Here is a 26,100-nt window from a genome sequence, read left to right as displayed (position 1 = left end):
GCAGGATGAACAGGCTTGTTCATGGCACTGGAAGAAATTCGTGTTTACTCTCAGACCACCAGATCTGGTTTTCTGAAATATTCAGCGTGTAGTTTTTGGTGTTTTTTTTTTCCTTTTTCTTTTTCTTTTCCCCTTGCAAACTGAATGGCAGGGAATTATAAAAACAAAAAGGAAAAAAAAAACCAAAACGGAGATGCAAAAAGCTTTCCTGTTTGCTGGAGCCTACAAGCATTTTATGAGTACAGATTCTCCACATCAAGTTTTCCTGGCATTTCTTTGTTTCCTCTCAGTAATGCAATCACATAAACCGCTTTGTAAAGAGCAATGCTTATTAAAAGGGGAATGTCAAAATAAAAGTTAGTTAAAAACCTTATCTGGTACTAAGGCCTCACAGGCCCAAGTACTTTCTGTGGTTTTGCTCCTCTCAGACATCTGAGTTTAACTGTTTGGTTGCATTTCAAGTCTTGGCTCATAAGCCAGTCAGCTTGCTGCTTTATTTAATTTGTAAATATTGCACAGAAATTACAGAAGTTGCACAAAGACACAGCTATAATTTCAGAAACAAGGGAAAATGCCTGGAAATGAGCTGGGAACCAAACTTGGCCATAAATTCCTGCAAGACGTGCACACAGGGACAGTTTTTTTCCTAAAGACATATTATAAACCTAACCCTTAATGTTTAAGGGCTATGAATGAAAAAAAGGTTTAAGATTAAAAAAACCCACCTATTTAAGCCAATATGGAATGTGCCAGATAGCTCATTTTGGGGCTGTTGCAATAGGATGGGGGAGAGCAGACAGCGCTGCCCCTCCAGGGGACTGCTAAAAGGTGATGTCCCCACAGCAAGAGGCAGAGCAAACACAGACCAAAGCTCTGCAGTCATTGGCCAAAGGGTGAAGACACCAGAGTACAAAAAGTTTTGGGAAAAAAATTGCAAGAAATAAAAGGCAAAGGAAGGAGAATGGCAAATAAGGAGCAATGTCTGTGACTTGGCAGCAGTCAGGGGCCTAGACAATCAACCAGCTTTCAGGCAAAGACTCCTTGTGTGCTTTTATCTTCCCAACACCCCAGCAAAGAAGAAAAGCCAAGAAGAAATAGGATCTGCAGGAAAGAAGAGCCAAAGCAGGGAGAACAGGGCTCACATCTTAGAACTTGACTGCACAGCATCTCAAAGCCTGGGAGGATGGGACAACCCATATTGCTCTCAGGTGTCACCAAGGTGCTGAGGACACAGAGAGCCCCAGGAAAGGACAAAATGGGGACCAGCCACACTCCCACTGTGGGTTGTTGGAAACAACTTCGTGCTTGTTCAAGGGTAGCACTGTAGGTGCTCAGATGGCAGCTTAAGGTGATGTCCCAGGACGGTGCCTTGGGGTGACGTGCCAAGCCCCAGGAACCAGGCCAGGGGCCAAATGCACCTCCCAACCCAGGCTTTTAGGTCTGAGATGCTGAAGGGAGGAAGCTGAAGCTTGAATTACACAGCAACACCTCCAAGTAATGCAAGAATTCACCCCAGAAAAATGCTGCAGTTACTGGGAAATAATTCCTCTGTCCCCCTCTGCTCATCCTTAGCCATGAGGATGCAGTGCCTTGCAGGGAACCATAATTCAGCTACAAGAAAAAGTATCTGGGCAGTACAATGGTTTCTTATCTCTTGACTCAATTTAACATTAAATAACTATTTTCACTTCAAAGGCCAAATTCCAATTCAGTTCAAAACTCCCCCTGACTTCAGTGGGATTTGGCCATTGGACAAAATGGAAACTAAAGAGACATTGAGAGTCACAAAGAAATTGCAAAAGTACTAAAAACCAAGGGGAAGACAGTCAGGGCTGCCAAGCTGGAAATAGGATGGTATTGCTTCTGCTATTGTTTCTCCACCCATTTTTTTATTTAATTAACTAAATGAGATACCTTTCAACAGAATTTAGATCGGACAAATGTCTGTTCTGTCAGAGAAGCCTATGCAAACAAATGTAAGGCTTCAGCTGTCTTGGTGATTACCAGCCTACGTGCTCAGAAATACATGATTCCTCTAAGTTTTTACTACATCGTTTGCTCCCAAGGAAAGGAGCAGGAAGGCACAACTCTGGGGAAAATAACTCTAGACACGTGGACAGCTGTGGTCTAAAACACAGTCGCTCTGTCCCATCAGCTTTGCCCACATCCCCACGAGTGAGATGAGTCTTTTGAGAGCCCCCACCATTAGTCTGGCATGTGGGGAGCTGGAGGACAATGTGAGGCTGCATTCTCCTGGTGGCTGCACAGAGATCTGGGTGAGCAATTCCTACAAAAACTGAGAGGTGAGCAGGCACGTAAGAGCACTGGTCCCATGAGGTGCAGCTGAGGGAGCGCAGGTGGCTCAGGAGGGCCCTTCTGCCTCTGACAGGAGGATGCAGCCAGGTGGGCATTGGGCTCTTTTCTTAGGGAACAAGGGACAGGACAAGAGGAAATGGCCTCAAGCTGTGCCAGGTGAGGTTTAGATTGGATATTGGGAAAATTCCAAAATCATACCCTGGCACAGTTGCCCAGGGCAGTGGTGGAGTTCCCATCCCTAGAGAGATTTAAAATGTGGATGTGGCATCTGGGGACATGGGTCAGTGGTGGGCTGGACAGTGCTGGGGAATGGTCAAATAGGTCTTTTGCCACCTAAAAAATTCTGAGATTCTATACATTTCCAGTGGCACTTAAGACACTTACCCCCATGACACAGAGCACCTTGTATGGCCAAACAAACTGAAATCCCATCCTGAGGCTGAGGGACCAGGTCCAAATGCTGGTTCCTGCCTTTGGAGAACCTGCCTGGATAAGTGCCCTCAATCTCAGCCAACTTCCCCATGGCACAAACCCTCCAGGACACCTTAAGCTCCTTGCAGAGCTGAAAATCTTATTCAGTCCTGCTTTTGTGCAGAGCAGAATACCAGGTGGGCATAGCCAGGGCCACCTAGTAATTAACAGCTAAAATGGACTTGCAGACACTCAGGTAACCTTCTCCACTCCTTGCATCCTTCTGGTGCTTATATGAACACATTCCTCACTGCATTTGACAGACAGGAAGTTTCTCTGCACCTTTTTGTTTGCTTGGGCAGGGTCTCATCTCTGTGTGAGGATCAGGAATATAATGCTAAGTCTTGGAAGTATCTCATGATCAGCTTTGCTTTTAAAATGCCTGCAACTAATTAACAACCCATTTTGCAAAGGATGGGTTAAGATCACAGAATCTTTGGTTTGGTTTGGTTTGGTTTGGTTTGGTTTGGTTTGGTTTGGTTTGGTTTTGGTTTGGTTTGGTTTGGTTTGGTTTGGTTTGCTTTGCTTTGCTTTGCTTTGGTTTGCTTTGGTTTGGAAAGGACCTTAAATATTATTCACTTCCACCTCCCTGCCATGGGAAGGGACACCTTACACTACATCAGGGTGCTCCAAGCCCCATCCAGCCTGGCCTGGAACACTTCCAGGATCTACTGCAGGAATGGACTCTGTGGGACCTTCCATTCCCATAACGATCCCAGATCCCTCTTATCCATGACACCCCTCAAGGTTGGGGGAGCAGAGCATCCCCAAGGAACTCAGCAGCTTCTCCTGCAAATGGAGGACTGGTGGGAATCACTGTGGGATGTCAGGCCCCCTCTCCCACCTTCTTTCTGAAAATCTCAACAAAATTTTCCATTAAGGGAGGGAAATTAAGAAAAGCCCCTCTTAGAGTCACCACCAAAAGAGTAAAATTCTCAATTTAGCATGTGGGTTATTTCTGGCTGTACTAGCTAGCTGCCCAGGAAACTCAGCCTGAAGAGGGAAAGGGCAGGAAAAAGCAAAATCCTCTGAAACATCCCCTGAACAAACTCATGTCTCCAGGCCTAGTCTTTCTGAACTAAGCATATTCCAGCCAGACCACAAACAATTGGACTGGTATCCCAAAGTAGGCACTGCTGGAGACATTTGGGCATGGCAGTACTGTTGTGGTCAGAAACATCCATCATCACCAGCTTTGAGCCTTTAAGAGATGCTGTGGTCCAAACTGGAGGGACTGAAGGAGCCCAGTTAGGATGGGATGGAATTTTATTGCATCTAAAACTACCAAGACGTAGGTACCAAGAGGTCTGGGGAATATTGTTACTGATATATAATGAGGAAAAAGGTTTGAATTTCTATTTTAGAGGCCTGACTTCCCCCAGAAGTACACTTCAGCAAGACTACCTCCATGAAAGGCACTCTGATGTTTCACATGCATGGATAATGGTAACTCAGCACTGCTTTGATGCAGGCAGCATCACAGCCCAACCCCAGCCATTTTCTATCCTTGCTATGGCTGAGAATGGGAAACACTTGAATAAGCTCAATGGTTCCACACAATTTAATCAAAAACCTCTAAATCCCACAGAAAGCAATAACCAGCAGCTCCAAGGATGAAGAACACAGGATTTGTGTTGTGTTTTCCCTTTGGCTTTCTCTCTCAAACTGGTTTCACTTGGCTCCAGTTTCATTTTTGTTTGCATTTTTCTCAGATGAGAAGGGAACAAGATGTCATGTTCACTCCTGAAAGCAAAAATGAAATTATTCACACTTCTTTCATGCCTTTCTGTTACCAGGGGTAGAGACCACCCCAACTGCTAGACTGAGCCCACATCATCTGGACAGACGCGGCATCTTGGAAGTGTAGAAAGTCCACCTGTCAAAATGGTGGTGATCAAGATTTAAAATCATCTTTGAACAGCTGAGATGAAGTGCATAGTTTAAGTCTTACACGTATGCATCTTTACAAACATACAGGGAATGCCAGAAGACAGGCACAGCCAACCAAAACAATGCTGTGAGGGGAGAGATGTTTGTGATGAGGCTCAGAGTCTCTGGCTGCTGGGAAAAGCATTATGAAACCCTCATGTGAGTCGCCTACATGGGCACAACGCTCTTTGTCACCACCTCGGTCCTGAGGTACAATCACTGCTGACAACCCTTCCTTTGGGCCTGGACACCACATCTGCCTTTGCTTGCTAGAGATGATTTCATTTGGTCTTCTAGACCATAATCAGACTCACTAAACCAACATGGTAGCACTGATTTTCACAATGATGGTTGTAAAACAGCAGCACAGGCTGCTCAGAGAGTTGGTGGATGCCCTACCCCCAGAAACACTCAAGGCCAGGTTGGGCAGGGCTCAGAGCAACTGTGGTCTAGTGGAAGATGTCCCTAACCATGTCAGGGGATGGGACTGGATAAGCTTTAAGGGTCCCTTTGAACCTGAACTATTGCATTAGTGTGATTCTGTGTCTTTACATCCAAAACTCCCACTGACTCACAAACAAATGGATGAATGACCAACTTCTCCCACTCCATTCACAGGCCCACCAGCCTGCAGACTGTGCTGCAGGAGCAGAGGGGACATGGCACAGGACCCCTTGGGATGGACTGAAAAGCACAGAAAAGCAAACCTCGCTGCTGCTGAAGCCCAGGGACAGCCCTCACACTCTGCAATGCTTGGCTGCACGGGCTGCCTGAGTCAGCTATTTTCTTCCAAGCTTCATGGAAATGAATCTTCAGGAGGAATTTAAGGAGCTGTTTTGCAACAGCAGCTTGGGAAAGATATCCCAAGTACAGATGGCATGTGAGATAGCTCTGAAACAGCTCTTTTAATGCTTTGCTGGATCTCCCACAAATCATGAGGGATGTCAAGATAGAGGCCCTTGCTGCATAGAGCAGGCAACCAGCTAGGAAGGCACCTCCTGGACTTCAGGGCTGACTGCTGTGGCTGGTGTAGAAATCACTGCTGTGATTTCATGCAGAAATTGCTTGGAAATTACTCTCTTCGAAAACTACATTACTTGGAATTACGTTGTTGGACTCTCAGCGTACTGTAAACAAGACTGCAAAAATTACATAAAAGCCATCAGAAAACACAGTGACAAGGAACTGAGTCCAGTTTAGACAAAACAGTTTCAATTAAGACACGACCACAGTACACAATGTTTCCCAAACACAAACGGATCCTGGACTACTGGTAAGAATGTGGCTTGAATGAATACGGAATCATCTTTTACTACTTTGCAATAAAAGAGCTTATACTTCAGACTCCAGGCTGCCTCCTTTAAAAATACACCCAGGCTGATCAGTTAACCCGAGATCTGATAATCCTCCAAGAGATATAAACTTTAAACCCACGCCAAGATGCACAGACACAGCCCACCACCATCCTCTGTGGTCTGTCCCCCAAGACACATCCTAAATAGTACAATGAGCCCCCACCTGCTGCCTTTGTGTTCAGCTGTCTTCCTTTAGACCCCTGTGCCTCTTTGACCTGCAGCAAGGAGACATCCTAGGGTTTTTTTTTTTCCATATCCTATTTATACCAGTGCTTTCTAGTGAAGAAATAAATGTCTTTCCTGTAGGAGCTAAGGCAAGATTTGACAGGATCGCCTGACAGCTGTCCAGATATATGAGATGACCCAAAGTCAATGGCAAGCAATTACTTCCGACACGGGGATCCAGTAAAACATCAACCCAAGCTGCAGAGATGCTTTGGACTTAGGTGTGCCAGAATCCTTTATCAAACACATTAAATTAAATTCTTTAAACAAGATGCAGCAGCCCATAGCATTTAATGTAGAGATTTGGGAGCCAGGATTGATCTGGAAATTGATTTATTGCAACACAGTGACAATCCTAAGCTGTTTCCTGAATGTTTACTTAACTCTGTCCCACTGTCAAAAGAGGAGTTCATAGAATTATAGATGGTTTGAGATGGAAGGGGCCTTTTACAGGTCATTTAGCCAACCTCCTCTGCAGTAAGCAGGGTCACCTTCAACAAGAGAGCTCTCTGCTCCTGACCCCACTCCTGCGTCCTCTCTCATGCTACCCCTAACACTCCCACAGAATTGCTAAGCTGTGCCAGGGTCTGATTCACTCCCCAAGCTTAATTTCTCTTGGATGAGTTTTCACTCGTCAGTTTGGATGGGAACACACTGCCTGGGGGGAGGCACAGATCTGGGCCACCTTCTGCAGCTCTGTTGTCACGTAGCTGTTGGCCCTTGCTGCTTGGGGACCTGCACCCCCAGCTCTAACCAGGAAATTAGGAAGATCCATAGCATCTGCACAATGCTGGGAATGGCTGGAGCAATGTTAGTTTAAAGGAAAGAAAGAGGCCTGCTGTCCACTCGTGCCCTGGAGGCTGTCACGCTAAATAAAGACATTATCAGAGAAAACGCAGAGACCCAGCGCCTTCACGCCTGTCAATGACCCCGACACCTTCTGAATCAATCTAAGGACTCTCTTTCCCACAGATGGTCCCTTGGAGACAGACTGCTGTGGCTATTGTAGGAATAAATGGAAACAAAACAGTTAACAAATAACCAAAAATAGAGCATAGTTACTTTATTTTTTTTTTAATATGGAGATGAAAAATCCCTGGGTGATTTATGTGCCAGCAGAGATATTAGCTGCATATAATAGATGCAATATTTTTAATACTAATATTTTGGGCTGAGACAAGAGCCGGAATGGAAAGTATTTCCAGTGCCTTGACTTCTTTATTTTGCAAACATCAGTTGCTAACTGGGGTCAGACAGAAATATTGTTTCTGCAACAAGAGCCCAAACAACTTAAGCTGGCAACTTCTTCACACACTAACCATGCCAGGAGGCCCTGCAGAGCTTCAGCTTGTTGCTCCCTCCCAGGTCCCTGGGGCCAACGTCCCCAGGTTGGGCTTGCAGGGAGAAGGAGTGGGTGGAAGACGCTCTTTTGCTGAGAGGGTGGCTTCTTGCCATGGCCAAAAACTGGAAGTCACCACCCAAACCATGCCACCACACCACTGAAGTGCTGCTGGGCTTCTTCAAATGGGCCAGGTTTCATTGAATGGCACCATATGAGACAGTGGGTGCCATAAAGCCTTTCATTTATACCCACTGAAAAGGGCCGTGCTGGCCCTTATCTCTGAGCTCAGCTGCCAGATACTTCGGGGAGCAATCTGGCAGCACAAAGCCCTGGGTGCTCACTCCAAGACAGTGGCACATTTATACTTGAGGATGGAAAGAAACAAATTATTTCACTTCTATTCACTTCCAACTGCAACCAACTGCTGAAAACACCTCCATGAACTCATGCTGGAAAACAAGGTGTAGGTGGATAAATCCATTTCCAGTGCCGAGGAGCCGTGCCGGAAACACTCCACCAAAGAGAAAGCCATTTCAAGAACAGATCAGTTTCCTAGTGCAGAGGAACCTGCCGCTGTATTTCCTTCCCTCAATTCTGGCTGGCTGAAATAGCATCACGTAGTCAGCTGTGTTTTGCACTGTGTGACACTGGGAGAAGCCCAGCAGGGCAGGCTCAAGGGTGGCAGGGCTCACTCACAGGAGGATCTGGTGGCCACAGGCTCACCGCAAGGTCTGTGGTGGGGGAAGGTCCAACTACAGACTCCTTCCACCTTTCCACCTCAGTTTCCTCACAGCCAAAGGGGAGATGCTGAGAGCAGTCCTCTGCCAAAAGCCACCCTGAGGCTGGTGAAACACTGATGAGGTGTTTTGCTGTCCATCTCTCTGGCTGTCTGCCCTGGGGATGGCTCTTGCATTCTTTCTCTGTGACCCATCCTACAACCCAATGAAGCCCGCACACACAATGAAGGCTTTCCTCACATGTTGGGTAAAAATAAATAAATCACACCATCAGCTACCAAAGCAACACCAATACAAGCAATACCAAAGACATGGACCTGCTGGACTGAGTCCAGAAGAGGCCACCGAGATGCTCTGAGGTCTGCAGCCCCTCTGCTCTGGTGACAGAGTGGGGAAACTGGGCATGCTCACCTGGAGAAAAGAGGTTCCAGGGAGATCTCACTGCTGACTTCCAGTACCTAAAGAGTGCTTTACACTTTTACTTTTTACACAGGCAGATATGGCTAGGACAAGGGGGAATGGTTTCAAACTTAAAAAGGGGAGATTTAGATCAGATGTTAGGAAGAAATTCTTCCTGTGAGAGTGGGGAGGCCCTGGCACAGGTTTCCCAGAGCAGCTGTGGCTGTCCCTAGATGCTTGGAAGCATCCAAGGCCAGGCTGGATGGGGCTTGGAGCAACCTGGGACAGTGGAAAGCATCCTTGCCCATGGTAGGGGAATGGAACAGGATGATCTTTAAAGTTCTTCCCAAACCAAGCTATTCTAGGATTTTGTGAAGATGACCAAGGTGTCTCAGGAGGAGAATCAAAAATTGCTCAGAGTATTCTGGAACAGCTCTCCTATGAGGAAAAGCTTAGAAAATTGTGATTGTTCAGCCTGGGGAAGGCTCTGTAGACACTTTACTGCAGCCATTCAATACTTACGAGGGAAAGTAACTTCAAGATCATCAAGTCCAACCATTAAGAAGAGGAGAGGACTGCTAGAAAGCAGCATTGCTTGCTCCTCTCATCCTCTTCCTGGTGTGCCCTGCTAGTCACCAAGCCAGGTGACCCTTGTGCCACCCATCACACCTCTCTCTCCTCTTGCTCTTATGGCCCTTCTGTTCAGCTCCAGCACACCAACAGCACATCTAAGTGCAAGTTAAGAACTCTGCTGATGCAGGATGGCATGGCAGACACAAGACAAGGGGAGTGATGTCCCAGCTGGAAGGCACAGCCAGCAGCACACGCGGACAATCCGTCCACCCCGCTCGCGCGCCGTAATTCATTAGTCCACAGTAACACAATCACCCAGCTGAGCCCTGCCAGGAACAAACCGCTGGGTTGGTATTGTCCTCTGGGGACCTGCAGCCCTGAGAATTAATTTAGTGTAATAACTCCCAGTGACACTGCAGAAAATCAAACCAAAATGATGATCTGTCTCTAACCTGCCTACTGCCAACCCCTCGGCTGTGGCGCTGCCACCACCAGCTCTGCTTGGGCAGGCATGACTATGAACACTTATTTCCTTGAGGAGACTTATCACAAAGGACCAGCACTGCAATAAGGAGCTCTTCATCTTGTTCTTGAGCAGTCTCAGCTTCAGCTGGCACAGCTTTCTTAGTCATGTGGCTTAGTTTTAGGTACTTCTGTGAGAAGCAGGGAGCTGGACTTGATGATCCTTATGGGATCCCTCTATTTTGACAGTCTATGATTAGGACAAGGGAGAATGGTTTTAAATCAGAGCAGAAGATATTTAAATTAGGTATTAGGAAGAAATGATTGACTGTGAGGGTGGGCAGGCCCTGGCACAGGGTTCCCAGAGCAGCTGTGGCTGCCCCTGGATCCCTGGAAGTGTCCAAGGTCAGACTGGATGGGGCTCAGAACAGCCTGGGATAGTGGAAGGTGTCCCTGCCCATGGCATGGAGTTGGAACAAGGTGATTTTTAAAATTCCTTCCCACCCAAACTATTCTGATTCCTTTCGGAGATGCACCCTTTATTGCACTTGTTCCTGAAAACATGACCTGTCCGTCATCACTGGTTCAAAGTTTCTAAGTATTAGGCAGAACTGCACCTCTTATTTTGACATCTCTGCTTAGGTGCTTTCAGCTGCTTAGAAGAGATTCTTGCATCATTACATTCTGAACACTATGGTCTATCTAGATGCTAGTATTCCTATTTTCCATTGCAGACAGTATCCCACCAGACTCACTTTTGTGCTTGAAAAAAAAAAATCACTCCTGCATTTGCTTCTCTTGGAGAAGAGTCAGTTTTTCACAGCTACCACTATGCTGGCTCAACTCCCCCAGAACCTGCTCAGCATGGATGGCTGTGACACCCCTGTTGGGGTTGGGGTGCTCCCTCTGCACCCCCCAAGTCCCCTCCACTAAGCCTCATCAGCTCCCAGGAGGGCATGGAGAAGACAGGAGCATAAGGATGAGGATAAACCCCTGACTTCCAGATGCTGCTTCAAGGGTTCAGATCCACATGCTGTTAAAGCTAATTAATTTGATTTGGAAATCCTACTGAGAAGGAAAGGAGTGTTTCAACTTCTTCAATTCCTTCCCCTCCTCTCTCTTTCTTCTGTTCCAACAGAAGTTCAGCAATGCGCTGCAAATCATTTAGCTCAGTGCTAATTTTCAGTTCATCTCAAGCATTTAATTTTGTTCCAGCTAGAAATGGCCCTTTGGCCCTAAAATAACATCTTGATATTGTTGTTTTTAATAAACATCCTCTCCTCTCACTGCAAAGCCCTCAGCAAATGGCCCTGAAAGAACAAAAGACATTTCTGTATTGTTTTAAGTTCTCTTCCTTTCTGAAAAACCTCAATTAAAATGGTGAAAAAGCTACTATACTCTGTAATTATGAACTCATTTCTATTCACTTGCTCAGCAGGAGAGCTTTGTCCTGTTGACCTCTGGGAATGGCTTTCTAAGGCTCTTCCAAAATTTCACAGCCTTAAAACCGACACATTCACGCCAGCCGTAAAATGCGTTCGCCTTCACCCAGTATAACCTGAAATCTTCAAACCTGGGGTTAGAGCTGCTCCTGGGACTATTTTTATTTTGTGAGAGGAGCCTCAGCGCTGGCCATGAATGGACTGGCTCTGGAAATGGTGTAACCCCTTCAAGACAGCATGAAAACTGCATGAATATGGGCTGTCAGCTGATTGTAAGGAGTTTTCAAACAAATACCTTGCATGTCACACTCCTGAGTGATGGCTGGGATACTCTTTATCTTTCCAGTACAAGAACTACCTGGCCTGAAGATGATGCATCCCAACCTACTGACTTGCCAATGGGATGCTTGTGGGAAGAAGTGTGGGGACTTATTTTGGTTAAGTTCCATTGGGGGAAAAAAATCTTGCGAGACAAAATGCTGGGACAGCTTGGTTATGTGTATCTTTAAACTCTCAGTGCAAGATTAAGGAAGGGAAACCAGAGGGAAAGCCATTTTTTTTATAAGAGAGGAAACAGCAGAAAAGAAGATGACACCTGAGAACACAGAATTAGGTAAAAATGAATGCAGAGGAGCAGATTTTCACATAAAATGAATTAGTAATGTCCTTCAAACACAAGCTAGAAAAATAGTTTTAAAATAAGTCCTTTAAATAGGACTATAAATCACACTGCCTTAGAGCCAGTTATCAATCCTCCCATGACTTCATGTGTCCATAACACACCTCAGAACATACATTTATTTAATCTTTACACTTAGGACCAAATCTAAGGGGACATATTAACATCCAGAATACAGCTGAGGCACAGCTCATCGAACAATTTCCCAAAATCCAACTCAACTCCAAAGGCTTGGGTCAGCTCATGTTTTGCCTGAAATGTGCAAGAAGCACCCCAGCACCCACCCACCCTGATAACCACTCCAGGGGTCTCCTCAGACCTTCGGACACACCAGATGAATCAACTGGACATCCACCACCAGCTCTCTACCAGAAGAAAGAAGATGCTACCTCTTCTGGAAGAAGGTGCAAGTTGACAATTGATGTGACAGCGAGCTAGGGGCTGTAGCCTTTAAGGGCTAAACCTTTCCACCTGTGATGACAACAGCTCTGCTGACACCTGTTTATGAGAAAAACAAGGGCAAGAAAAAGCTACTCCACACCTCACACAGGGTGCTGAGAGACCAGTGACTGCTGTGGAATCCTGCTCGTCAGCAGCACCAAGCCAGTTTGGCTGGTAGACTTTGGAAGTGTCGCCATTGCCTCTCTCCTGTTTCACCTGTCTCTTTTTAATTCACTGTATGCTTTGTGACTGATGTGTTGAGTTATGTTTGGTCACAAAAGAGGTAAGAAAAAGAACAAGGGTGCAGGTATTTACTTCACCATATAACTTAGGGCTTGGGTTGGAAGGGACTTTACAGATCAACCCATTCCACCCCCTGCCAAGTGCAGGGACAGCTTCCACTACCCCTGGGTGCTCCATGTCCCATCCAACCTGGCCACGCACATTTCCAGGGATGAGGCAGACACAACTTCTCTGGCAGCCTGTGCCAGGGTCTCACCACCCTCACTGGGAACAATTCCTTCCCAATAGCCCATCCAACCCTGCCCTCTGCCAGTGTGAACTCATTCCTCTTTGTCCTACCACTACATGCACTTCTAATGAAAGTCTCAATACCAACTGAGACTGGGATGCCCAGTCTCAAGTGTCTGTTCTTGCTGAAGAGACTCCAGAAAAAAATCCTTGTCCCAGCACTCCCTCCAGCGTGAGGTGTTTTGGCTCAACTCCTCCCACACCTCTTTGTTTTTCTGACTTCCTTGGTTCTGGTCAACATAGGAAGGCAAAATAAAGCAAGGAAATATGTTCTCTATAAGATGAACAGGCTAACTTTTCTTATGTGGGGGAGAAGCATCCTCCAAAGTTCATTGAACACATCCCCTCTGAGCATAATAGGAAGTTGGGCCTCCAGTTCATATCTGGTCTATGTAGTTATGGACACACAAAGTGGGATTCAGCTGGCAGTGACACTGGAGATGCCTTACAGCATCTTGTTTGGCTTCCAGACACTTTGGAGCTGGCATCATAAGGTCTGGTGTCTGACAGCTCCTTGCATGGAGTTTGAGACAAGCTAGGGCACCTGAAATAGCACCTGTGATCATGGAGAGAAGCCCAGCAGTCTCTGATAAAGGTGAACACTGAATGAAGTCTCCCATGTTCCCTAGAAAGCCTTGGATTTAAGAGTGGCTGCTCTCCTAACCTTCTCCATAATTGCAGAGCCACCATGAGCTCCCGTTTACTCCAAAATGCTCACAAAAATTACAGAATCACACAGTGGTTTGGGTCGAAAGGGGCTTTTCAAGATCCCATTTTCCCACCCCTGCCATGGGCAGGGACACCTTCCACCAGACCAGGCTGCTCCAAACCCGACCTGGAACACTTGTGAAGAGCCACCAGTGACAACAACTCATTGACCTCCAGACCAGCCCCTGATACCACCCAGCAAAAAGGTACGTAGAAAATATTGAGTTTTCACAAAAACCACCTCCACCATAGCTTCCACCACAGCTAAACACTAAAGTTCTGGATTTTTTTTGCTGGAGCAATTATTTTGCTTTTGGTGAAGCAACATCATAAGACCCTGAGCCTATCCGGCAGGCCATACATTTCTATCAAGGTTTCATAACAGTAACATGCTTTGCTGGTGGTACATAAAATCTTTCAAGCTGTGGCAGAGTTGGATAAAAACAACCTGCAAAAGCCTCCTTATGCCATGAAGTCTATTGGCTTGGTTATTTGCATTAAATTTAGTCTGCAGGACAGGGGTCACTTCAGTCACCAAGACTGTGAAGAAAAAAAGGGTATTAAAGGTCTTGTGTTTTAGAGTTTTTATGCAATGACAAAGCCATTCAATAGAGAGGTGGCAACCCTGCAGCTGGGAAATGCACCCGGCTTGCTCCTGTCACTGCCTCCTGGCATTAGAAATAAAGGAACAATGAAAGGAAAGGACAAAATTTGCTTAGATGGGTATCTTTTAACCCTTCTGCATGGGTCTTCAGTTAGACACACAAGGAGGACAGAGCAGATATGGAGAACAGCAATGGACACACATCCCCTGACGTCCCGCTGATGAGTACCATGTCCTGTTGAACTCACAGAGGTTTATCTTTCTCTTGCCATTAGTGTTGAGCCCAAAGAGCTCTCTGACTTTTACAGCAGTGCTTTATCCTTGCACATACATAAAATGCAGAATCCTTTTGGCTGTTGCCAGCGCCAGGAAAGGAGCTGTGAGCACGGCACCCCTCCTGTGGTGTGCTCTGCCAGCAGAATGGTGGCCACACCACCTGCCCTTGGGGGTGAAGCATGGCTGGGCATATTTTCACTGATGCTCCAACACCTAAGGCCTCAGTGCTGCCCACAACGCCAGAAACGAGAGCAGCTGGGTGGAGATCCTCTACTCAGCCTGCCACAGCTTGAGACATGGGTGACAGGCAAAAACAAATTCCCCAGTGGATGCTAAATACCAACTGCCCCACCTCACTGCTCCTGGTGTTTTACACGGACCACTCGGATGATGGGAGGACCCCACACGTGCAGCTCTGGGGATGGTGCTGGGGCAGGTGACTTAGTCTTAGATAAGTTGACCCAGGACTGATGCTAGATATAAGTTTGGCTGAACTTCAGATGGCTTTTGCAGAGCTGTTGAATCATCTGTGCCCTGTAGGTACCAGGGTTCAGATTACTGCACAGGAATATCAGAGAATCCTAGAATGGATTCAGTTGGAAGGGACCTTAAAGCTCATCTTGCTCCATCCCCTGCCATGGCCAGGGACACCTTCCACTATCCCAGGTTGTTCCAAGCCCCATCCAACCTGGCCTCGGACACTTCCAGGGATGAAGCAGCCACAGCTTCTCTGAGCAGCCTGTGCCAGGGCCTCCCCACCCTCACAGTCAATAATTTCTTCTCAATACCTAATCTAATCCTGCCCTCTGGCAGTTTAAAGCCACTGCCCTTTGCCATGCTGTGTCCTGCTCACTAAGCCATGGTTAAAAGCAGCAAAAGATGTTGATGGAGCCAAAGAACCTCCAGACCTCACCTCCATGTGTTCCCTCCTGACAAGAAGCTGCAGTGCTGCCCAGCAGCTCCACCCATGGTTGAGTCACACCAGCTGCATGTCCATTGGGTGTCAGGAGGTGGCTTTTTGATGATTTGAGGATTATTCCTTCAATGGTGAGCCCAGTGCAGGCTCTGTTCTCAACAACCTGTCCCCAGGAGTGGGGTCTCTGTGCTGTGACCCCTGGCAGAGCCTTCTCCTCAGCTCCTGGAGGGAGGGACAGTGGGGCAGGGTGATGCCACCATGTCTGGCCAGTGTGGCTGTGCAGGTCAAAAGGGCTCCTGCCTGACCCTTCCTGATATCATCTCTGCCCTGCTCCATCACCACCTTACCTAGAGGGCAGCTGCTGGGCCGGCCAGATCCAAATGACAACAGGTCCTACCCAACAGCCTCATGAGAGGGCATGGGAGTAACTACAAACACAGGGAGGAATGACTTTGTGCTGCTGCAACTCCCTCCAGTTCCCTCCATCTGTTACTCTCCTGGTGTCAATCAGACCTTCCTCTGACTTCCAGTCTTAATTAAATGACCAGTTTTATCCACTTGCTGCTCACAGCAGCATTTTTCTTCAGCAGAAACTGCCCTTTCACTCCTGCATCTTTTACCCTTGACAGCATCTGCATCAGCCCCCAGCCTCTGCCAGGCAAGGCTGAACCAGCTGACACGTGTGAAGCAGCATTTCCTTCTCTGAGCTCTCAAGTTTATTTATCCTTCACTTCCCTGGGTGACTCTGGATCCTCTTATTGACAAACAGAAGGGGAAAAAAAAAGGCAGAAAACTTTTGCTTTCCATTTTATCTCACCTTAAACCCCCCTTGCTGATGGCTCCATCTCACTCTGGCACCACATGGTCCTGCAACTCCCACCCGAGCCTGTATTTTGCCCCTGAATAAGGAGACCTTGCCCTTGGAGGAGCAAGCTGGGCCAAGCTGATTCCTGTGGTGTTTTACGACAGGGTGAAGCGGCAGAGTGCCTTTATGGTGTTTTGAAAGGAAATTGTACAAGAACAATGTCCCGAGCAGTGTGGCTATTGAAAACCCTTCACAAAAGGAGTTTGTCACAAGAGGAAAAGCAGCTTAATCAGTCGAACTAATCACTGTAGGTGGTTGAGTGTCCCTGAGGATCTGTAAAATTAAATATAATGGGAAAAGAAATATATCACAGCTTGCCTACGCTCCTCAGTGGAGCCGCCAGCGGATATGGGATGTTCCCTGCCTGGCCCTGAACCCACCAAGACCATCCTTTGGGCTGTCCCTAGGCAGAACCACCTCCTTGAAGACCCACATGTCTGGGCTGGGAGGAGCCCCAGGAGGTTTCTCAGCAGTGCAGGCCCTGGCTGGGGAGCTGGGACAGGGATGCCCACTCGGTGTGCTCACCCCAGATAACCCAGTGCGCGGCGTGGGCGTCAGCAGGAGGGTCACGGTGCTTACACAACCCTCCTGCTTCAGGAAGAGGAAACCGTCCCTGACAGCCACCCGGGGCTCTCCAGGGAAGGAGGATATTTCTGCCTCCCTCAGCTCTGAATCTAATTAAGTCCAGAAAACACATACACACAGAAAAAAATAATCCAGACTGTTTTTTCCTGATCATTTAAGTGCAAAGCCAAGTTAATGCAAGGAAGTAAATGAAGTCAGACAATGCTAGAGAAAACTTGGGGACACATTTCTGTAATTCTGTTCTTGAAATCTTTAAGTATTTGGGGCATGCTAAAAGGACATGGGGTCCTTTTAGCATGCCCCTTGAGTCTCCTTGCTCCCAACCCTTCCCTCCATGTATGAGCCAGGAGGAGCTGTACAGCCTTCTGCTGCAGCTCCCCACAGAGGGGTTTTATGTAGGATGGATTCCCCAGGTGCAGAAACACCCCTCTTAAAATCTCATCCAACAGGAGAAGGAGGAGATGACACAAAGCTCAGTCACAGCTGAAGGTGATGCTCCTTCACCTGAGGCTGGCTGTGATCCCCAACAATCCTGCCTGGGACAGGCAGGGCAGCCTCTCATGGCTTGGGTCACCTCAAAGCATCAGCTGCACAGAAGCACAACAGATTCCCATTTTTTCTAATGAAAAAAAGATTTCAGGGGCCTTTCGAGAAGAAGGAATTGATTAACTCTTGTGCTTTTACTCCATCCTCTCCAGGACATAGGGTTGTTCTTCTCTCTGCCATCCTTTCCTGTTCTTGGCCACAGACAAAGACAAAGACAACCAAAAGAGCCATGAGTTACCAGCCAGCATCTGTGCACACCCAAGGATTTGCTTTTGCTAAGCTGCTCAGCCTGACCTGTCTTTTGAATCCAACAAGAGGTTGGATCAATGTGATTTCAATGGTGCTAACTTCTTAAGACTTCCCCAAAAACCCTTTCCTGGTCATTAGGAAAACTGTTCCCTTCCTCAATTGTCAGAGAACCATTTCAGTACTGTTAACCAGAAGATCAAGAAGTAGGTACAACCCCACCTGTCCTATTGCAATTCCATATATTTCAATTTCATATATTCCCTGTAAAGCCTATCTGAACACGCAATGTTTTTTATTATTCCTAAAGGCTGGGGCAAGCCACTGCCCATGTATTTCCATGCATTTCCAGGCCAAAGAATTTGGCCAGCTGGACTCTCCATCTCAAACACATCACACCAGGAGGCCACGGGAATTGGAGGAACCTTGGGCAACACAAGGTCAGCTTGTAATGCTTAAAAAATAAGGGGTTTGGGAACTTTTTGAAAAACAAGGGGCCAAACTCAGAGCCCACCTGCCCAAGGAGATCACATCCCACACAGCTTGTGCTGTGTTAGCAGGGAGACACTGGGCTGGAGAGGTTTGAGGAGAGGACTTGAGAAATGGGTCTGCTGTGCCCCACATCCCACAGTATCTCTCTTCTTCCAGCAGAGGTTGTGCCACCACCCAGAAAAATTCTGTCCTTCCCTAGAGGCAGTTACCCTTGGAAGGTCAAACTAAGATCCCAGCAAGCAGTGATGCCCTCCACCACCCACATCAGGAGGTGGCAGTCACACCTCCTGGCTCTAAGCCAACAGAGAGGACCCTGCCTGCAGGATTTCTGCCAGGAGAGGTGGGGAGTGATACCTCTACAGCTCTCATCATAAGCTCTTTGCAGGAAGGGCCCCACCACCTCCTCTAGGCTTTTACAGCACTGAGTGCAATCAAACCCTCCAGCAGATGTGGCTCTGATGTTGACTGCTGTGATGGAAAATGTGCCCAATTTTTTAATGACATCTAATTCACTCTTCACGCCTATCTTATGCAACAAATGAAGCATGCATCCATGGAAAATCATAGGATTCCAAAATGATCTGGCTTGGAAGGGACCTTGAAGACCATTCAGCTCCAGAAGCAGGGACATCTTCCACTAGGCCAGGTTACTCAGAGCCCCATCCAACCTGGCCTTGAACACCCTGAAGAATAAGGCACCCACAGAAATGGTAAAGAACGGCTGGGGAACATAAAAACATAGCACATATGCAAGGAGAGAGCTGTGGGTCACTCCCTTGGGGTAGCTTCTCCTGAAGGGAGCCAAAGGTGTGTGGCAGAGACCTCAGGGGAGGTGAGCCGTGCTCCTCCACAACACAGGGACAGCATTTCCCAAGGAAAGGTGACGGGAAGGAAGCAGGGACAGGCACTATTTATAGCAGGGCCGGACATCAGCCTTGTTCTGCATGTGAAACAAAAGGTGCTTCACTAGCCCAACACTGTCCCCATCTGAATGTCACTGCCAGGGAGGCCAGAGAAGCCCACACACACTCTGGGAGGGAAGCAGTGCCATTTGCAAGATCAGCTGGGACAAAAAGGACAGATTTCTGGGTACCATTCTGCTTTATTGGCTTTTTCTGTAATAGCTGTGTTATATAAAGGTCCAACCAACCCAAAGGTCACCTACGACCAGGCAAGGCCAGCTGAACCTGTGCATTGAGCAGAGATCAGACTGGGGGTTGACCCAAGCTGGATGGCCATTTGTGAGGGTGACTCCTGCACCTGGCAGGAGGATGCCCAGCATGGTCACCAGGGATTTGTCAGCCTTGGATGAGGCAAGTGCTGGGCAGGAAGAACCCCTGCACCCCATACAGGCATCACTGTGGGGCCCAGGGTGCTGCCTCAGCACCCCCCAGCTCCAGGAGAAGAGGAAAAGCTGCCCCATGAAAACCAGACCCAGTGTGCCCAGGACTCTGGGGCCACACCTGCCTCTAACCAACCTAGCAGGACAACCTCTTGTCTTGCAAATCCACTGCATGCCAGCCCTACTTTCATCTTTGGCTGCTACCAATTCCTTTCTAGGAAACCAGACCTTCCTCCCCTGGGTCCAGGCATCCAGAGCTGCTTCCCAGCCCTTCCCACCCCACACATCACCAAATGGCCCTGCTAGGCTTCTTCTAAGCCTCACTGCCTCTGATGTCCCATCCACACTCTTGCAATTTTGTCTCTCTCCATATCCAGATGAGGTTTTAAACAAAAATCCCACTATTCCTGACTGTTTTGCCTAACATAAAACCTCACCCTGAGGAATTTTTATATCACCTGTGTGTCTCCACCAGCTCTGGAGTGGAGCTTTTCTGCCCCAGAGTGATGCCTGGGACATTAAGGTAATAGCACTGCAATAAAGTGTAAACAGCTTTGTAGTCTGTGTTCTGATAAAATCTGTTTTTTTCCTATTCCCTTTCCCCCCCTATTCCTGCCCTTTTCTTCCCCTACTTCTGTCATGCTTTCCGCATAAAATAAACATTCTGAGAGCTAACTCACTGCTAGAAATCAATTTTAAGGAGCAAGTGCTCTCTTGGAGCAACTCAAGTGACACTAAAAGGACTAAACCTCCCCTCCTAGTCCCAAATGCACAACAGAGACAAGAGATGCTGAAAACCTCCAGCAGCAAAACAAATGGCATGGGGAGGGAGAGGTGAAGGAAGGGGATGGGAACCATGCCTTTTCCTTTTAAATAATTACTTAAAAACTGCTTTTTCACTCAAGCTCCTTGTACTCAGGCTGCTCAGCTTTTTGAAATTGAAATAAATGTGGTTTTCTGGCTAAGGTTTGATAGCACTGTGGAGGACCTGGGCTGAAGTGCATACCCTCTGCTCTTTCCACTTTATTTCATTTGTGACTGCTTAGGGCTGAAATGACCCCATGTCTTCTCTGGAATGATGCTGGATCAATTGGATTTTAAAGCTTTTTTCTCTTCCCCTAGGATATTATCCCAGTGCTATTGGCCAGGGCTGTATCTGACCCCATGATCTTCCAAGCCCAGCCCAAGGCAGTTTCTTTTGCTATCTCTCCTTGCCATCTGTGCAGGAGGCAGGGATGCCCTGGAGGACTGAATGCTTCTGTCTGCTGATGGTTTATCTGAAGGGACCAGACAGAAAAAAGGAACAGAAATGCACATCTGTCTGTTCCCTCCCATCCTTCCAACTGGCAAGATTTTTGGATGAGAGGGAAGAACCAACACACAGCTCCATGGTTCATCACAGCCTTCGGCATGGGGCTTCAGGCAGAAGACCTCTTGGCCCTGAGGGTCTCCTCTCCCAAAGCATCAAGCACTCTTTGTATGTCAGAAGAAAGCCAGAGATGGGAAAAGAACTCCCTAAACTCCACTGCGGTTCATCAGAGGAGCTCAGCCCAATGCTCCAGTTAAGCCCACCTAGCTCAGTCTTGCAACACAGCAGACTTGGTTATAACCATGTTTTGAAGATCACAGGGCTGCAACCCAGCTGAAATATGACCTTTTCCCACCACCTCAAATAACAAGACTAGACTGGCTTTTTGAATTGTGTACAGCTAAAAAGGAGGGAGTCCCCAAAAGGAGAGGAAACAGAGTTTGCTGCTGACAAACCACCCTGCCCACAGAAGAATGTTTCTAGGTTGCCTGAGAAAACTGTTTTTAGCTCCTTTTTTTGGTCCCTCAGTGAAGTTTAGGAAAATCAAACCATGCAGAGTTAACTACATCCTAGCTGCTCATGAGACAAGAAGTGATGGCAAGATTTGAGGACACACTCTAAGGTGTCTGCAGGACTTCACCAAAAATGCCGTCTGTGACAACTCAGGCACAGACTACAGTTTATTCCAGGGGAAAGCACTGGATACTTTTTCTCCTGTTCAATCATTTTTGACTGAACAGGAGAAAAAGTCGTGGTTTTAGAACTGCTTTATTGCCCTGGGTGTGTTGTCTCAGCTGGAGCAGAACAAGTCAGCAGAAATAAAGCTGCATGTACAACTAACTCCCTTATTCCTCACTTCTTTTCACATTTAACCATAGTCACGATTCCCACCAAGGACTTTAGATTCCCTCATATAATTGAATATGCATTTTACACAATTAAATATCCAATTGACTCGATTAAATTAACTCAATGGATTGAAATCACCAATGCCACAGGAATTTGGCTGCCTGCAAAGCACATCCCCTCCCTCCCACGGACACCTGAGGCTGGCTGTGACCCCCTCTGAACCAAACCATACCCATTTTCCAGGCAGCCCTGAAACTCAGCAAATTTTCACTTTTAATAGAAAAAGAGGAAGCAAATCCCAAGGACTCGAGCTTTTACAGAAAACAGATTGCCAGCTGTCTCTTTGAGTACAAGTGGGGGGATCTGGCTATGCAGGAATAAATTCAAGGGGAAGAGAAGGTGCTTAAGGCACTCCTGGATCAATGCAGGACACATCCCAAAATATTTTCAGGATGTTAGTGCTGAAATAAGAGTTTATGCATTAACACTGCTGAACAGCAGCATTGTCCAAAGACTCACCACTAGGTGGTTGAGGAAGATATGCAACAAAGAAAAGATTTAAAAAAAACCCCAAACACTGAAGAGGTTTCACCTACCTCCGGTCGTTTCTCCTCCTTCTGAACAGTTTTTTGGTGTGTGCGATTTCAGCCTCATGAGGCAACGGATGGTAACCCTGTAAAACAGAGGGAAAAGCAGCCATCAGCTCCAGGAGGCACCAGCATGGAAGGGGTGAGAGTGAGACAGAGCTGGATACCCAGCATGTGAGCCTGGTAAAAGAAACAGCTCCCCCAAACATCCTTACAACATCCCAGACCCCACAAAAGCAGGTCTGAAAATCCACAGATGTGTTGCACCTCTCAGGGCTGTGGCAAGGAGCAGGGAATGAAGTTATCTGCAATTTCTGTATAGAAGAAACCACACAGGGCAAATGACTGGATCACATCTGCATAAATCCCATACACACGATGGACAAAGAATTCACCCACTTCACACATGACACACTAAACCATCCAATTTCCCTGGGCTGCTTCCTTTGTGTATTTATCCAAAACCCAGCTGAAAAAATGTCTGTAAAGGAAGATGCTCAGCATCATTCTGAGGATACCTGGGGAATCCAGTAGGAGCCACAGCTGGTAGGTCTGCTGGGCTGTGCCCTCACCCCAGTAGGAAGGGAACAGCCAAGTCAGAAGCACCTCACTGAGCCTGCCCACCATGAATGAGTCAGTCTATGCCACCCCTGCAGCAAGGACATCTTGCATGAAACAACTGAGGTGACAAGGATGATCATGAACCCAAGCCCAAGATGAAGGAGGGCAGATTTAGATGACATTAAAGGCAGAAATTTTTTACTAGTAATTAGGGGAAGTCTTTACTGTGAGGGTGCTGAGGCCCTGGCCCAGGGTGCCCAGAGCAGCTGTGGCTGCCCCTGGATCCCTGGAAGTGTCCAAAGACAGGATGGACAGGGCTTGGAGCCACCTGGGCTACCAGAAGATGTCCCTGCCCATGCCAGGGGGGTTGGAATGAGATGACCTTAAAGCCCCTTCCAACCCAAACCAATCTAGGATTCTATGATTCCAAGACAAGGCAGTGGCAGAGCTTTGTGTTACTCCAGCTGCTGCCTTTCCAGTGCCCTCTTTCCACTGAAGGTGCCGACTCTGACGTGGTCTGTTCATCTGATAAGGGGGCTGCTCTATTTACTATCCTACTATGGGCATGATGAGGCTTTGTTAATGCTCACACAGAGCTCTGAAGTTCCTGGATGAAAGGCCCTACGTAAGTACAAAGTATTATTTATTTTCCAGGGACCACAGAGCTGTCATAACTATAATGAATTTTATTTATGCAGTATTGTCCTTCCCCAGCTGGCAATAAAAGCCCTGTAAAAGTTGCTCCTTTTATTTCCATCACCATCTATCTCGGACTGGAGCTCCAGCCACTGCTGGGAATCACCACGTGCAAGGGGCCAGGAGGGAGCAGCCTGGGCAAGGGCAAGGGCTGGGTGGGGATGTGCCTCATCCAGCAGCAGCTTTGTGACATTGGCATGACAACATAACACACTGACTACAGAAAACAGTCCCTCTCTCTTTGTGCAATGAACCTTTGGAAATGGCAGTTGATTTCAGTAGCAGTTACTGAGATAATAGTATTTTGAGTTTCTCCAGGGTAAGATGTAATGGAGGAGAAAGGTTCCTGGGGATGATGAATTTAGGCCAGAGAAGGCACCACCAAGCTGAGGACAGACAGGGTTTATTGTGACCATCCATCCTGAGCACTGCAAAAAGCCTGGAGGAGCTGCTGCTGCAGCAACCCCACAGCTCCCACGGCAGCTGGAGCCTTCCCATTCTCTCCTCCAGGCTTCAAGCCATAAGGAACTCACTGAGCCAAAATATAAAGCTATTAGGAAAGGTCCAAAGGAGAGCTACAATGATGGTGAGGGGTCTTGGAGGGGCCACATAAAAAAGTGTCTGAGGGCACTGTGCTTGTTCAGCCTCAAGAGGAGACTGAGGCCAGACCTCACTGGGGTCTGCAGCTCCTCCCGAGGCACAGCTCTGATCTCTGCTCCCTGTGACAGGGACAGGACCCAGGAAACAGCTGGAGCTCTGCCAGGGGGGTTTAGTTTGGATATCAGGGAAAGGTTCTCCCTCAGAGGGTGCTGGCACTGCCCAGGCTCCCCAGGGATGGGCACAGCCCCGAGGCTGCCAGAGCTCCAGGAGCCTTTGGACAGCACTGCCAGGGATGCACAGGGTGGGATTGTTGGAGGTCTGTGCAGGGCAGGAACTGGGCTGGGTGATCCTGGTGAGTGGCTTCTAACTCAGAATATCCTAGAATTCCATGATTCTGTAGTAGCTTAGAATCACAGAATCCCACAACAGCTCAGGTTGGAAAGAACCTTAAAGTTCATCCAGCTCCAACCCACCTGCCACTGGCAGGGACCTTCCACCAGACCAGGGTGCTCATTCTGAAACTGCTTCACTGCTGAGGGCTGTGGTTTCAGTGTTCCTCATCACTCACTTTCCCAATCACTTATTTTCACTGAAGGCATAGGAGGAGCTTGATATCTCTGAGATTTCTGTTCCTTTGAAAAAATTACTTGAAATTGGCCAACAGATACCAAACTGAATGAGGAAAGGAGGGGAAGAAGGAGACACACACAGTCCAACCCCACCAGCACAGCTAGTTTAGGAAATGAGGCTAAAAATAGCACAATAATTAGTGAGGCTGTTCCTAAATGCTGTACTACCACAGCAGGCTAACGCTCAGGGTGTTTTTAAGAATTTAAGCTGCATTGCAGACACATGTGCAAATACAATTACCTCAGAAAAATGAAACTATCTCCACTCCACACAAGGACCAATTTCCTCTAGTGAAGACCTAATTAAAGCCTTAGGAGGTGCCTTTCTGCTCTTTCCAACTAGAAACCACACATACAGTGGTGCATTCCTGCATGTCATCCTTGCAAAGAAGCCCTGTGATTCCACGGACCTCTACCCACCAGCAGCTGACGTCAACGGGATGAGAGATGAATTAATTACATGGGAATAAGTTCCTCATCCAAGGAGCACTCCTGGAGACTGACTGTGCTTGAATAAAGGAGAACTTCGTGTCCCCATTTACGAAAATCAAACATCTCCTTTCTCCAGCTGAGCAGTTCCCTTCCCCAGTCCTCGTCGTGAGACAATGTTTTGGAAAAAAACAGTCACTGATCCCTACTCTTGTCTATTTTGGTGCCTAAACAAAGCTAAATTTGGAAGGGAGAAAAGTTGACTCTTTTTTTTTTTTCTTTTTTTTTTTTTGTGCAGCGAGCTGATGCAAAAGGAAATATCAGCAAATTGCAAGTAGGGCGGAGTGGCTGGAGAAGACCAAAGGTGATGGGTGGGTGGGGATAGAATCCCAAGGGCACGGTGAGAGCTTTGATAACACAGCCCTTGTCTCGAGGCTGCTGCCCACCATGGGTCATGCAGCACAGCCATGGAAGTGCCTTGAGCAGAGCCAGCTCACTGAGGACAATGTGAACCTGAAACGCAGCTCTTCCATCTTTCAGCAGACACACTCCTCCTGAAGTCAAAATCCCTGAACAGAGCCAAAGGAAAATGTCTCTCAAGGCAGAAGACCACGCTCTGCTCTGCAGTGGGTCTACAAGAGGAATGGGGTTTTCTCCTGCTTTGGCCAGAAACACCATCATGCTCAGATGCCCATGGTTTTCACAGGCAGGTTTGCAACTTCTCAGTGGGCAGCAAAATCACATTTGGTCTCTTTTCTACACGGGTTTTATCTTGATATTTATTCACAGCTGGCTGGAGAAGGTAACAAGCCAGCATTTCAGTGCTGCTGGTTCTGAAAGCAACGGGTGTGGGAAAAGCAAAGCACAAGCAGCCCATGGTAACTGAAAGAATTGCTAATTTTCAGTTTTGGAGCTAAACACTCTGTGGTTTGCATGGTGGGAAGCTTGGAGCAGAACC

The 26,100-nt window shown here is 47.4% G+C and overlaps 1 protein-coding gene across 4 annotated transcripts in view; it reads right to left on the bottom strand.

The window, feature by feature from the left end:
- Positions 1–26,100, bottom strand: part of CTIF (cap binding complex dependent translation initiation factor) — a 147,112-nt gene that overhangs the window by 46,458 nt on the left and 74,554 nt on the right. For all 4 annotated transcript variants that reach the window (XM_030968553.1, XM_030968550.1, XM_030968551.1 and 1 more), the window contains one exon: positions 22,237–22,313. In XM_030968553.1, the coding sequence (XP_030824413.1) occupies positions 22,237–22,313 (77 nt within the window). The remainder of the gene's footprint in view (positions 1–22,236; positions 22,314–26,100) is intronic.

Source organism: Camarhynchus parvulus, chromosome Z (assembly GCF_901933205.1).
Source record: "Camarhynchus parvulus chromosome Z, STF_HiC, whole genome shotgun sequence".
In the NCBI taxonomy this organism is placed as follows: domain Eukaryota; kingdom Metazoa; phylum Chordata; class Aves; order Passeriformes; family Thraupidae; genus Camarhynchus; species Camarhynchus parvulus.
This window is presented reverse-complemented; position numbering and strand designations above follow the sequence as displayed.